This window comes from Dasypus novemcinctus, chromosome 10 (assembly GCF_030445035.2).
Source record: "Dasypus novemcinctus isolate mDasNov1 chromosome 10, mDasNov1.1.hap2, whole genome shotgun sequence".
Taxonomy (NCBI): domain Eukaryota; kingdom Metazoa; phylum Chordata; class Mammalia; order Cingulata; family Dasypodidae; genus Dasypus; species Dasypus novemcinctus.
Genome location: NC_080682.1, coordinates 65,898,466 through 65,911,952, shown reverse-complemented (window position 1 = coordinate 65,911,952; position 13,487 = coordinate 65,898,466). Strand labels below are relative to the sequence as shown.

Sequence of the window (13,487 nt, the reverse complement as noted above, 5' to 3'; positions counted from 1 at the left end):
TTTTACTTTTTTATTTTTTTAAAGATACTCAGATTACATAAATGTAAAAAAATATAGGGATTCCCATATGTTCCGCTCCCAATTACCGCCCCCTCCCCCCACTAATGCCATCACTTATTCTTTACAACTGAAGACCAGAAGGGAAAATTTGACTTTACCCCCAGCTAAGTTCCTGGTTCATAAGGGAGGGGGTCTGCTTGAAAAGAAGTGCATGATTCCATCTTAATGTTTTAGTTTATTTTTCTCAGTGCTGTTGCCACCCGCCTTGTCCATGCCATGGTTACCCACTGTTACCATACTTGCTTTTCTTATAGTCCCTTCTCCACTTCGAAGTGTATTATATCTTATAACATCACTCAGTCTTGTTTCAATCCCTCTACTGGCTTTCCATTGACTTTAAAATCCAAAGGCGTCACAATTCCCTGCAGGCTTTTTGTGATCTGATCAGCAGCCAAATCTCCACACTCATCCAGGTCTGCTCTCTTATTAGTTTCTTAAGCTCCAGTTCTTCTCTCTATTCCTCAAACATTCCAAGCAGTTTCTTTCCTGGGACTTTTGCATTTGCTCTTCCCCCAAACCTCTCAAGGTTGTTCCCTTGCTCTTCACATACCTGGTTTCTTTGCAGCCTTCAGATCTCAGTGCAAATGTCACCTACTCAGAGTGTTCCCTAAAGACCTTATCAAAAACAGAACCCCACACCTCAACCCTCTGTAGAATATAACCTTCTCTTTTCCTTTATACTGTTTGCCATTACCTAGCACTATCTTGATTTTTGTTTATTTATATATTATCTATCTCCCAAGTCTATTATCATGCAAGCTCCATATGAGAGTAATGCTGTGTCAGTCTTGTCCTTTGCAGTAGTCCCAATATTGGCAACAGTGTGGGGCATAAAGATTTTGTGCTAAGAATATCTTCTTTGGGGGATGGAATCTGTTAGCTCCCTGAATATGCAATGGAAGATCTAGAGACTAGAATGCAAATGATAGATCTGCAGGAATATATTGCAGCTGAATGAGAACAGCCATTAGAGTGAGTTGCCTGATGTTAGGTGATGTGAAATCAAGGGAGCAGCTAGCATCAGACAAGGTTAAGATCATAAATAGAGAGTTTAAAGTAAGGGCAGACCTACACTCAAATCATCCCTCTGAAATTTACTAACTCACTCTGGGTAAGTTATCTAACTTGCTAAATCTCATTTTCCTTATCTGCAAAATGGTGATAATATGAGTAAAGTTGCAGTCTCATACATTGCGTGAGAATTAATGAGCTAATAGACATAAAACATTAAGCCAGGCAGATGGGTACCAAGTATGTACTCAGTAAATATTGGTGATTACTACCACCATCCCCATCATGATCCTTGTTGTCATCGTCTTCATCCTCATTCTCATCATCAGAACAGAGTGTATTAAAATACTAACCTCAGAATGTGAGGGCGATCTGGTCGCGACATCTGTCACCCCATTGATAGCCAAGGTTGATTCGACTGATCTGGCTGGCTAGGTGGATATCCCGTTCCTCCCTCACCGCTCCATATGCGTCCCTCCTGAAGCTGTATGCTTGGTCGAAGAGCATGCAGCTTCCCACTAGAGGAGGACCGTTCTTCCATCATAGGTATACAAGTAGCTACATACCCCTGCTAGAACCTCCAAACAAGTACTAAAATACTAACCTCAGAGTCCCACTGAAGGCACAAGTCAAGAAGAGTCCTGGCAGCCCTGGCATTGTGTCAAATATCTCTAAGACAAAATACGGCATCAACTGAAGAGAAGGCAAAAAAAAAAAAATAGGATTAATGGTCTTATCGGTAGCATTTGAAATGTGAGAATTTGGCCATTTAGGAATAGAGATAAAGACAAACCAAACAAATAAAAAATAAAATAATAATAAGAGAGAAACTTGCATGGACCATAGACAAAGGCTGCTGAATGCTGGAGATTGAGGTTATGGTCAATCCAATTTGGTGGACTGAAATCCAGCTTTAGGGAAGGGAAAGGGTTGAAAGGGAAAGTCAATATCAGTAGACAGGTCTGGATGAGCTTTAGAAGGTTCAGGAACTTTTTTTCCTCCTTTTCCTGTTAGCAGTGTATGCCATTTTCTTGACTGTTTACAGCTAATGTTAGCAACTAAACTCAATATACCCTGAAACAAAAAACCTTAAAACATCTCTTCAGTTAAACTAGCTATTATGGTCCCACTCTGTAGCCAGGCTGTGGGAGATAAACACCACAGAACAGAGGGGGACAGTTGAATATACAGTGGGAGAAAAGGGATTGCTCCTCCTAAGCTCATTCTCCACGATGCTGTTTAAGCTATGATGAGATGACATGAACAGAAGTTCATTGTGGAAATAAGGGTCATTTTGTTCAATTATAGATTAAAGTATAATTAATTTTAAGACATGTCGGAAAAGGAGTCAAAAGGCAGCTTTGGCAACCAAAGTCATGAGTTCTAGGCTACCCTCTATCTCCTCAGCCTTGCCTTGGCTCCAAGCCTTGTCCTCTGGAACTAGGTGGTGAATTCTTTTTACATGCTCACTCCCCCTTATTAGAACTGGTGTGTGGTGATACCACCCAAAAGGAAAGGAAAAAAGACAAGTCCTTGGGCTACAGGTTGAGAAAGAGAAAGGCCCAGCTTTACCCAATAGTAGCCAGAAGCATGATCATTGCCATCTTTTACCACTAGCCTCAAGGAACCCTTACCTGGTCTGGTGCTGAGACAACGCCAGAAGTCCAAGGGTCACAGTCTTTGAAGTGGGAGTACATGATCAAGCCAGAGAAGACAGCACATGACACAATAATCCAGAGACCCAATAGGTTAAAGTACAGGGCGCTAGAAAAGAGCACAAAGGCTAATTGGTAGCCTATATATGTCTTGCTATGGTATGGGGAGGTCATTTTCAAAGATTTAAAGTAGTAGTCTTTTTGTTATTTATTATTTTGGCCATTTTGCTTGTAAAGTAAAAATCTTTGACTTTCAAGAATCATTACTTTTTATACATTTCATTTTTTTTTCTTTTTTTTTAGGGGATTTATATTTTCAGTTTACCAAGGTAGAATAAGGCAGATTTTTAAATGGATTTGCTTTTTAATAGGGATTTTTTTTTTGAAAGCCACAATCTATGTAACATAAGATATATTTTTTAGGATGGTATTCCATGTACAATCACTCATATTATATAACTTTAAGTGATTTCCCCTACTCAATTTTGTGAAACTGTCAAAAAGCCAACTTACCCTTTAACATCTTTTCTTCCAGAGCAGTATGAGATAAATGGAGAAGTAGAAAAGTTTTGGAAATATTCACTATGTAGATTAATTCAGATGAAAGTTAAAAGTTGAGTTTTTTTTAAGTCAATAAGAAGGTATGAAAAACTTAATTTCATTTTACCCATATTATTTAGAACAATTCATTTTAGCCCCACAAACACAGATATACACTTAATTCCAGCTTGGGTGCTTCTTAGGATCCTCTAGTTATTTCATATCCATTATGTCTTTTGAAGTAAATTCTGAAAGTAAACTCTTAATCATCTTCTTAAATCCAGCAAAGACTCGAAAGTAGGCTGGACTTTCATCATTGGTCTGCGAGAATAAGCAATCTCATTGTGGAAGGAGTTGCAGAGGGCCAAGAGAGCAACATGGCATTTACTTAGATACAGCATCGTTGAAGGAATCACCTGGGTCTCAGATGCATCACATTCAAATGTAAGGACATACGTTTATTTCAAAATCCCTGAAATCTTTATTGTACAGTTGACCCTGACTTTAAAAAACCCTTAAATCAAAGCCCTCATTAATAAGCACTATATTATAGAATTACCCAATTCGTGTTTTCATATTGCTTATTAGAAAAGGTTTCTATTTTGGTGCTTTTAGGAATCCAACTTCCTTGGGGGTATTTTAACAATGTTTACCTTTATTTTTAGTTTGTTTATTTTTGTTGAGGGGTATTGATTTAGAGGCAGTCATTTGGGAATACAATTGCTACATAAAAAGATCAATACCTTTAACTGCTTTGGTTGTACTTTTTCTACCTGCCAGTCAGACAAATTCTACTTTAAGCCCTTACTTGAGTCATCTCCTGGAGCATTCCCTGGTTATTTGAAATAGTCACTCCTTGATCTCTTATCAGTTTCCACTCCTTATCATGCTTTATAGCTTTATAGCATTGAACTTATCTGAAATACTTTAACATATTCATATGTTCAATATCTGTTTCCCCCCACTCAAACTGTGTCCCCAGGGCCTAGAATAGTAATGGCATGCAGTAGACATAAAATTATTTTATTTTTAGTAATAAATGATTGATTGAATGAATGAATGAATAGAAGAAAATCATTAAAATATTTTCACTCTTCATTCCTGTTTTTAAATTTTTTTAGAGCCCTGGACCAAGAATCAGAAGACTTTATGCTAACCAAGGTGCAACCTTAGAAAAATCACATAGCTACAGTCACATCATCTGTACAAAGAGTGTAATATTCTGCCCTTACTTCTTATTATAGGACTAGTATGACGATCAAATGAGTTACACTCTGTAAAAAATATGTGTAGGTTATATAGTCATATAAAAGACATTCTTTCATCATCTAAAACCATCTAAAAACTACAAGTCATCTAAAGGAAATGACAAACTAATGGTAAGAGTGTCTAGAATGTTAAAGTCATTGTACTTGTGAATTTTTTCTCACTGAATATGGACGTTGATTCTCTTAGAGACTCGGTAATTCTCCTGTTTGTAATTTAGATCACTTCATTGATTCTAACAATATTTATCAGTCATCTCTATTTACCAGTCCCTGTTCTAAGTTCTGGGAATAGAGAGGTAAGCAACTCAAAACCCACCTTCAAAGAGATTGTATTCTGGGTTTGGAGGTAGGTACCAAACACTGAAATGGAATAAGTAAGTTAATTTCAGATAAGATAGAGATATGAAGCAAAACTATGGTGATGGGAACAGAACAAAAGTAAGTGGTGTGAATGTGCTCACCTTAGCTGTGAGGAGGGGTGGGGATGGGAAGCTATATGATAACCTGCATCAGCAACTCCTATTCGCTTAGCACTATTCCCTACCATCAGTCCAGGAAGGTAAACTAGGATCTAGTGACAAAATGAGTACAAATCAGCTTCCAGGGAGCACATCTGAAATGAATTGGCCAGTAGTATTATTACTAGGTCCAAGGAAGTTTTGGTTTAAGATTGTCTTTGGTGAGTAATCTGCATACTTGGCCATAACAAATCAAATGCATATATAATAAGTCACTCTTGGTTTTAACTCTTAGCACGTTCAGTCAAAACTTTATGGATCTATTTTAGCCCCCTATGTCGCAGGATATATTTTTTCTCAAAGCACATTTTCCTAAGCCCTGATAGGATGATTTAATTACATCAGGTTTTCAGACGATTGAGCAAGAGCAGTACATTTAATCAGCAAGCTGCAGAGCCTCCTAGGTGAGAGTCAGACAGCAGCTGGCTCTGAGTGGCCTCTGACTGCCCCAGAAGTGCCCTTGAGGCTCCAGCTGTGTGACAAATGAGAACCCCATCTTTTCCCTGCCACAGTAATCTCTCCAACTGTGTGCACTTAAAACAACTGTACTCACCATCTTGACTAATTTCTTTTACTTGAATTGAATTAAATCACCTTAGAGTCTTCAGGGAAGGCTTTTTAAGGAGACCTTTTTATTTAAACATTTTTATTTTCACAAGATTCTGATCACAGCTCTGGTTCCACAATGGGTAGGATGAGTGGAACCAGGAGTGGCAGCCTGAATTATTGGAAAGGATGTGCATTTCTTTCTTCAGGAGAATCCCTCCTTTTCTGTCATTTTTCATTCCCATTTAATTCTAATATAAAAACTTTAAAGGACTATTGTAAATGGGATTGCATTGGCTTTATTTTGTTTTATTTTATCGGTTTCTGGTTTTTTTTTTGTTGTTTTTTGGTTTTTTGTTTTTAGGTACTGGGGCTGGGATTGAAACCAGGACTTCATATGTGGGAAGCTGGATGCAATCCTCCCACTTTCAGTTGTAATCACTCTAGGCTCCATGGTGTGGTGGTTGTCCTTCTTCAACTCCATCTTAGCTGAGTGTGGTGAGTCCAATAAATCAGATTGTAGGTGCTGGAGTCTGTTGAGGCTCAGGACCTGGCTATCACATTATCAGTCCAGAGATTCAAATCCCCTAAATAAATCTTAAACCCCAACACTAACTGCACCTCCAGCACATTAGCATGAAAGTGTTATGAAGAGAGATCCCATCTGAGTCCAGATTCATCACACATAAACACCAGTTCCAAAGAGGGGCCATCTGCCCTGGTAGTTAACCCCATCGGAAGCCAGCACTCAACCACTGAACCACATCAGCTCCCCTGAGTTGGTTTTTTCATTGTTGTTTGCTTTTTTTATTTTTAGGAGGCACTGGAACCAAACTGGGGACTCACATGTGGGAAGCAGGCACTCAATCACTTGAGCCACATCCACTCCCCTGCATGACTTTTGTTTGAAATAAACTGGCTTTGAGAGACAGGAATAAAAAGATGCATACAGGAGAAGGTGTGTGAGCATGCACTTCTTAAAACCTTACTTCGTCTATAAAGTGATGAATATTTAATAAGAATAAAGCATTGTTCTTGGCCTTGTGGGGGGAAAATGACAAAGAATACATTTCCTAACAGTTCAGATTAAGTAGTGGGGGAAAGTTTGGTATGTTCACAAGAAAAACATTATATAATACAAACCCATAAAATTTTTTAAAAACTGGATTAAAAGAGAATGATTATTTCACCAAAGGAGTCTTCCCTTTATAGATACGATCAACAGTATTTTAATGCAATCAGTTCCCCTAATGAATTTCAATACCAAAATCAAATTTCAGCTCTTTGATAATGCAATAATCACATGTATGGAGATTATATTGTGCTATTATGTGTTGTAATAGGATTTGACCATGCTACCTGTGAGTTGACAGAATTCTAGATAATGCTTTTACTTCTTTCTTCTGAGACTATGTGAGACATATAAGTAATAATACTGCAATTCTTTTTTTGGAATTCTACTTACAATATTGCTGAATCATCTCTAGTCAATTCTGTCCTTGATTCAGTGAGAATAAGAATCTGTTCTTTGAAAGTATTTTAGAACCAGTGGGGAATGTTCATAGTGATTGCTTCTCACTGTGAGAAATGTTTGGGGCTTCTGACTAGTCTGGAATCTTAGTTAGCAGCCCTGAAGATGAAACACCATTTTTAAAAGAAATTCCTAGCTTTGCAAGAGAGGTTAAAGTTATCCTTGACCACTATCCTAGAGCTGGCGATATCTGACAGGGCTTGGAAAAGATTTGACAAACTGTGCCTGTGTTCATATCCTTCAGAGTAATCAGACCTCACAAGACTGGGAACTGGCTATGCAGGGAAGAGTTAGAGCAAGTACATCCTCACTATGGCTTGCCACATAACTTTGCGTTTTCCTTTTTGCCTCTCCTTGGAAACTTTAAGGGTATTACATAAAAATTAAAATTAGAAGAGACGACATGCTAAATTAAATAATTCACAGAAATTTAAACAAGAAATGCGTGTTATATACCTTTGTGTTACCACCCATAGCACCTAACTTAACCTAGTAATTTCTCAATATATGGAGGCAGCAAATGAATGAGAGCAAAGGCAGACAGACATCAGTTGAAAGCCCACCCAGCTCTGCCACTTTCTTGCTGAGAGAGGTAGTTCAACCACACTTTTGCAAAATGGAAATAGTGATGCCTGCCTCAAAATGTTGAAAGGTTAAATGAATCTCTTTCTTTCTCACTGTATTCGTCAGCCAAAGGGGTGCTGATGCAAAATACCAGAAATTGGTTGGTTTTTTAAAGGATTTTTATTTGGGGTAGGGGCTTACAGATACCAGGCCATAAAACATAAGTTACTTCCCTCACCAAAGTCTATTTGGAGCAAGATGGCTGCCGACATCTGTGAGGGTTCAGGCTTCCTGGGTTCCTACATTCCTGGGGCTTGCTTTCCTCTAGGTTTAAGTTTCCTTTCTTCCTGGGGCTGGCTTTTCTTTCCTCTGTGAGCTTACTTCCCGGGTCTTCAGCATCAAACTCCAAAATCAAAAGTCCAACATCAGAAATCCTCAACTCTGCACTTTGCCATGCCTTTTATCTGTGAGTCCCTACCTGAATCAACCCTAGTCAACGCCCTAATCATAACTCAATCATGCCCAGGGACAGATCAGATTACAAGCATAATCCAATATTTCTTTTGGAATTCATCAATAATATTAAACTGCTACACTCACATACACAGTGTTATGGATTGCATTATAGCTCCTCAAAAAATATGTTGACATCATAACCCAGGTACCTGTGTGTGTGAGACTGTATTTGAAAATAGGGTTGTTGCAAGTGGAATTAGTTTAAGTAAAATGGGTAGGGTGGGCCCTTAATCCAGTATGACTGGTGTCCTTATGAGAAGGGGAGAGGAGACACACAGAGAGATGATGAACACTTAGTGACAGAGGCAGAGATTGAGTTATGCCACAAATCGGGAGGCAAAGGATTGCTAGCTACTGCCATAAACCAGGAAAGAGGCATAGAACCAATTTTTCCCTATACTTCAGAGGGAGCTTTGGCCCTGCCAAGTCTTAGAATTGTGTGCTTTAGTTTGCTAAAGGCTGCCAATGCACATTACCAGAATGGGTTGGCTTTTTATAATGGGAATTTATTAGGGTAAAATCTCACAATTCCAAGGCTGTGAAATGTCTAAATCAAGGCATCATCAGAGATGCTGTCTCACCAAAGTTTGGCTGCTGGCAGATCCTGGACTCCTGCCACATGACAAGGCAAAATGGCGGTTTTCTCCTCCATTTTTCACTCCTTTCTCCTCCAGGGTCTCTTCCTCCCCAGGATCAGTTGTGGTTAATCAGGCATATGGCTCATCTGTCCCAGGTGTGTCTCTTCAACTTTGGGCTGCTCAGCCAATTCTAGCCTCTGGTCTCTCTCTCAACCTCTTGGGATTTCTCTATCTTTCTGTGGCCGCAGGGTAAAATGGCAGCTCTTTTTCTCTGTTTTCTCTTCCATTTGTATAGAATTCCAGTAAAAGGATTAGGACCCACGTGGGCCTTGCAATCTAATCAAAGGTCCTTAACTAAAGTGATCTAATTAAAAGGTCCCTTAACTGACCTTTTAATTAGGCCCTACTTACAATAGGCTTACATGCACAGGAATGGGTTAGCTAAAGAATATAATTTTCTGGAGTCCACAAAAGACTCAAACCTAATTTCTCTTTTAAGCCATCCAGTTTGTGGGCCTTTGTTATAATAGCCCCAGTATATATACTATATATACTATATATATATATACACACACACACACACACAATATATATATACTATATATACTAAGACATACACACATACACACATATACACAATAGGAAGCATATAATAAGAACCTAATAAAGGTCAAAGGCAATGTAGAAATATTTCTTGATGAATGACTTACAGCTTAGCATGCTTTTCTGTTTTGCAAGAGATGCACCGCTGGATGGTTGATTGATTAACTCCATAGATCCCCAACCATGTAAAAGTTCCTCCCACTGAGATTGTCCAAAAGGTGTGCCTCCTGAGAGGATCTACATCAAAGCTTTGAGGCAGAGAGCAGTGAACAAAGATGTTTCATTAATGCTGAGATATTATTTTAGGGAATTAGGTCATGCAGATAAATGTCTATTAAGCATGGAAAAGTAGCATTGGACATACTCAAACACATTTAGTCGAGATCCGTTGATTACTCTTTCTAATACAATAGGTAATCCACCGACATGAGTTGTTCCTTGAATGAGAACCGTTAAGAAGCCCACAATCATGACAATCATCTGAAATGCATCTGTCCACACCACTGCTTTTAATCCTCCCTGAAATGGAAAGAAATGATAAGAGTTATTGAAAAGTGAAGACTGCAATTCTCCCAACTCTGCACAACTTCCCTTCAAATGCACTCATCATTCATTCATTCATTCATTCATTCATTCATTCATTCATCAGTCACTGAGCATCTACAATGTGCCAGGTACTATGTTAAGTATGGGAATAAAATGGTAAATGAAAAAGACAGGTTCCTTCCTTCACTTCAGAGAATTTATAGTCTAGTGGGAGAAGCAGATTACTAGACAACAGGATGGTTATTTATTTAAAATTGTGGAAAGTATAATTAAGGACAGGTTACTATGAAAACTAAAGCACGGAGTCCTAATGTGGCCTTAAATGAGTGCCATTCCAGCAAATTCTGAATAATGTGAACAACTTTACTAGGAAAAGAGAACAAAGAGGGTAGAAGGTCTTAAGCAGGAAGAAAAGCATGGCTACCTAAGAAAATAAAGGAAATGAAAGAGAGCTGGGATGTTTAGACTGAGGGTGATATAGCGTGCCTGAAGGGAGGTTGCTGAATTCTATGGACATCTATAATGAACCATGAGAGAGGTAGTAAAGAAAGTTATATGATGAGAAACTTTGATTCATGTTCATGAAGGAAGGAATTTTAAGACCTGCAGGATGATGAAATTCAGAGGTGAACAAAGCAGTGTTTTAGGAGGACAAATCTAATAACAGAATTCCGGATAGTGTAATTAAGGAAAAGGTTAGTGCAATGGTTATCAAATCCGCCTCCTCTTTAAAATTACTGGAAAAACTTGAGAAAAATAGCAATGTCTGAGTTCCAATACCATCAAGTCTGAATTAATTGGAGTCTAAGTGGGGACCCAAGCCTTAGTGTTTTCTGAAAGCTACCCATGTGATTCTAATGTACAATCAGAGTTGAGAACCAATGGGTAAGAAAGGAGGAAAAAAGATGCTGCTGTAGTAGTCCAAGTATAAAAGCCCTTGAAAACATGGTGAATATGGAATGAACAAGTTGAATGCAGAATGAGCATTATATATAATGCTTTCAAATGAATAAGCACTATATAAATGGAAGGAGGTTGTACTTTTAACATTGAAAAATAGAATTATTATCCCCTATTACTCCCCCAGAGTGTCAAGAACTTCTGTGGAAGATGACAGGTGTCATCTTTATCTTGAGAAGGAAGAATACTTAGGGGTTGTCCCTCATTTTCTTTTGTAATTAAATTTCAATTTAGAAAATAGGCATCAAAGTCTCTGCTAGAGGCATTGTCTTTGTATTGTCTATTTAAATCATGATCTGAGGAATAATTAATCACTTACCTCCCACCACCCAGATAGCATGATTTTGATTTCCTTTAAAGGCATTAAAGCCCTTGAGATCCCGTAGTTCTCACCATCAGATTTAACGATATGAAAACCAAATGTCAAGAACTTCAGATTTCACAGCTTACTTGGCGTTGGGTATACAAAAATCTGCATAAAACTGAGCTTCAACTAAACATGAGCCAAGAGAGCAAACCACTTTATCTATTATTTGTCAAAAGGCAGATTATACCCATCACAAAGACTACTTTGATTCCATGACTCCTTCACCCAACAGGAGTCACATACACAAATACACATAACTGATCTTCTATAAGCCTGAGAGACAACTTGTGTGTATTAAGCATTTAATCAGTCTATGTTCTGATATAGTGTTCACCTGACTAGACTGCAAACCCCTGGATCACTTATGACTTTCTTTAATCTCTTCCACAGGTTATCTTTGATATGCCATGCATCCACATGGCTATCAGAGTAAAGAGACCATAACATGAGCAAAGGTATTATATGAAATAAGCTGCCATTTTGGAGGGACAATGAAACCTCTATCTAGCCTGGCTGGAGATGAGATGGAGCAGTGGTGAGAAGAGACCAAATGGGTGAAGTTGATTCACATAATGAAAGTTTTTCAAAACTAGGTTAAGGGGTTTATCATTTATCCTATGAACAATGGGAAGCAAGAAGATAATTAGGTCCATCAAGTGGCATAAAGAAATGGAGGAAAAAAGAATAATTTTAACAGAGGGGTGCAAGGTAGAGAGAGCAAGAGTCTAGAAGCAATAAAATTATTTAGGAGGAGGTAAAAATTAGTTAATTTTCTTAGTTAATTGCAATTATTAAAATACCTGGACTTTTTCTGGACATCTGATAATTTTGCTCCTATTTGTCCTATTTTTTCTATGTTTTTCTCTTTTTTTTTTTTGCATAGATCAATTGAGGTACTTTTTTATACTACATTTTTCTACTCCAACTGCTTTATTTTAATGTGCCCTCTTGAAATCTTACAATGCACTTTTAATTTAGAGTCTAAATTTAAACATCTTAAGCCCATCCTCAACAATTAAAGATTTTACAATCTTTAATTACTCTCCTCCTGACTTGCATGCTATTATGGTACACTTTGGGAGTAGTTCTCTTTCTTAATCCCTAAATTTATAGATTATAATAAAAATGTATTATTATAAAGTACCAACAATTGTTTGACTTGGCTTACTAAATGTTTGCCATTTTATTTTATCACTACTTCTTGCATCTAAACCTTTCCTGTTATGAAAATTCTCCACTTTTTCTGATTTTTCTTAGGGGAAGAACTGTCTCTAGTAAATTCTCTTGGTTCTGGAAACCTAATTGTTGAAAGAAAGTCATGCTGAATATCCAGTTACAAGTTGACAATTGTTTTCTCTCAATGCTTTGGAGATAGTCCACTGTCTTTTGTATTCCCTTATTATCGTTAAGAAGTCTTCTATCAGTGTCCCTTTGTAGGTCTTTATTTGTCCCCCCATTTTGCTCTTTTCATATCACCTATTTGTATTTTCTGTTCTATAGCTCTACTAATAGGTATAGATATGGGCTAATTTTAAACTGCACTTCCTAAATTTATAGATTCTTGTCTTCTATCAGTTCTGAAAATATTTCAAGATGTAATTTTATGAAATAATTGCTCATCCAATTTTCCTGTACACTCTTCTGAGACCCCAATTAGACACAAAATAGACCTTTTCTTGTTGTCCTTCTTAATTCATTTCTCTTTCATTTTTGCCATCTTCTTTGCTCTTTCTTATACTCTATATTATTTCTTCAGATACCTTCCATTATACTAACTGTTTCTTCAGGAATATCTAATATACTGTGCATTGTAGTCATTAAATTGTGTTGCCATGCCTGATGTTTACTCAATATTTTAATTTCATTATTTTTTTAAATCCTCACTTGTGATGACTTGCAACTTCATGTACCTAGTGATCTTTAGTTATGAGATCAAAGTTAAGTCTCAATCTGTGTGAATACTATAGTTATATAGTTCTTCCCCCAGACAGGATTTGCATCTTTTTCCTTGCATGAGCCAGAGTTCACCACTGAACAGAACCTCTTTACTTCCCTTCAGTGGTCCCAGTTTAAAGTGAGAGACTCAGGCTCAGCTACCCTACAGTGCTACTGGTCCAGGGTTCAATATCCCTATAGAAGTACTATCATCAGTACCTGTCCTCAGGACAACCCCATTCTTCCTCTTTATTCCACTCACTCCTCTCAAACGCCAGCCCTAATAATT

At 37.7% G+C, this 13,487-nt stretch overlaps 1 protein-coding gene across 1 annotated transcript in view; it reads right to left on the bottom strand.

The window, feature by feature from the left end:
• Positions 1–13,487, bottom strand: part of SLC5A12 (solute carrier family 5 member 12) — a 47,171-nt gene that overhangs the window by 21,428 nt on the left and 12,256 nt on the right. The window contains exons 5-8 of the mRNA XM_004454274.3: positions 9,755–9,909; positions 9,498–9,638; positions 2,706–2,835; positions 1,676–1,764 (exon numbers count right to left, since the gene is read on the bottom strand). Of these exons, the coding sequence (XP_004454331.2) occupies positions 1,676–1,764; positions 2,706–2,835; positions 9,498–9,638; positions 9,755–9,909 (515 nt within the window). The remainder of the gene's footprint in view (positions 1–1,675; positions 1,765–2,705; positions 2,836–9,497; positions 9,639–9,754; positions 9,910–13,487) is intronic.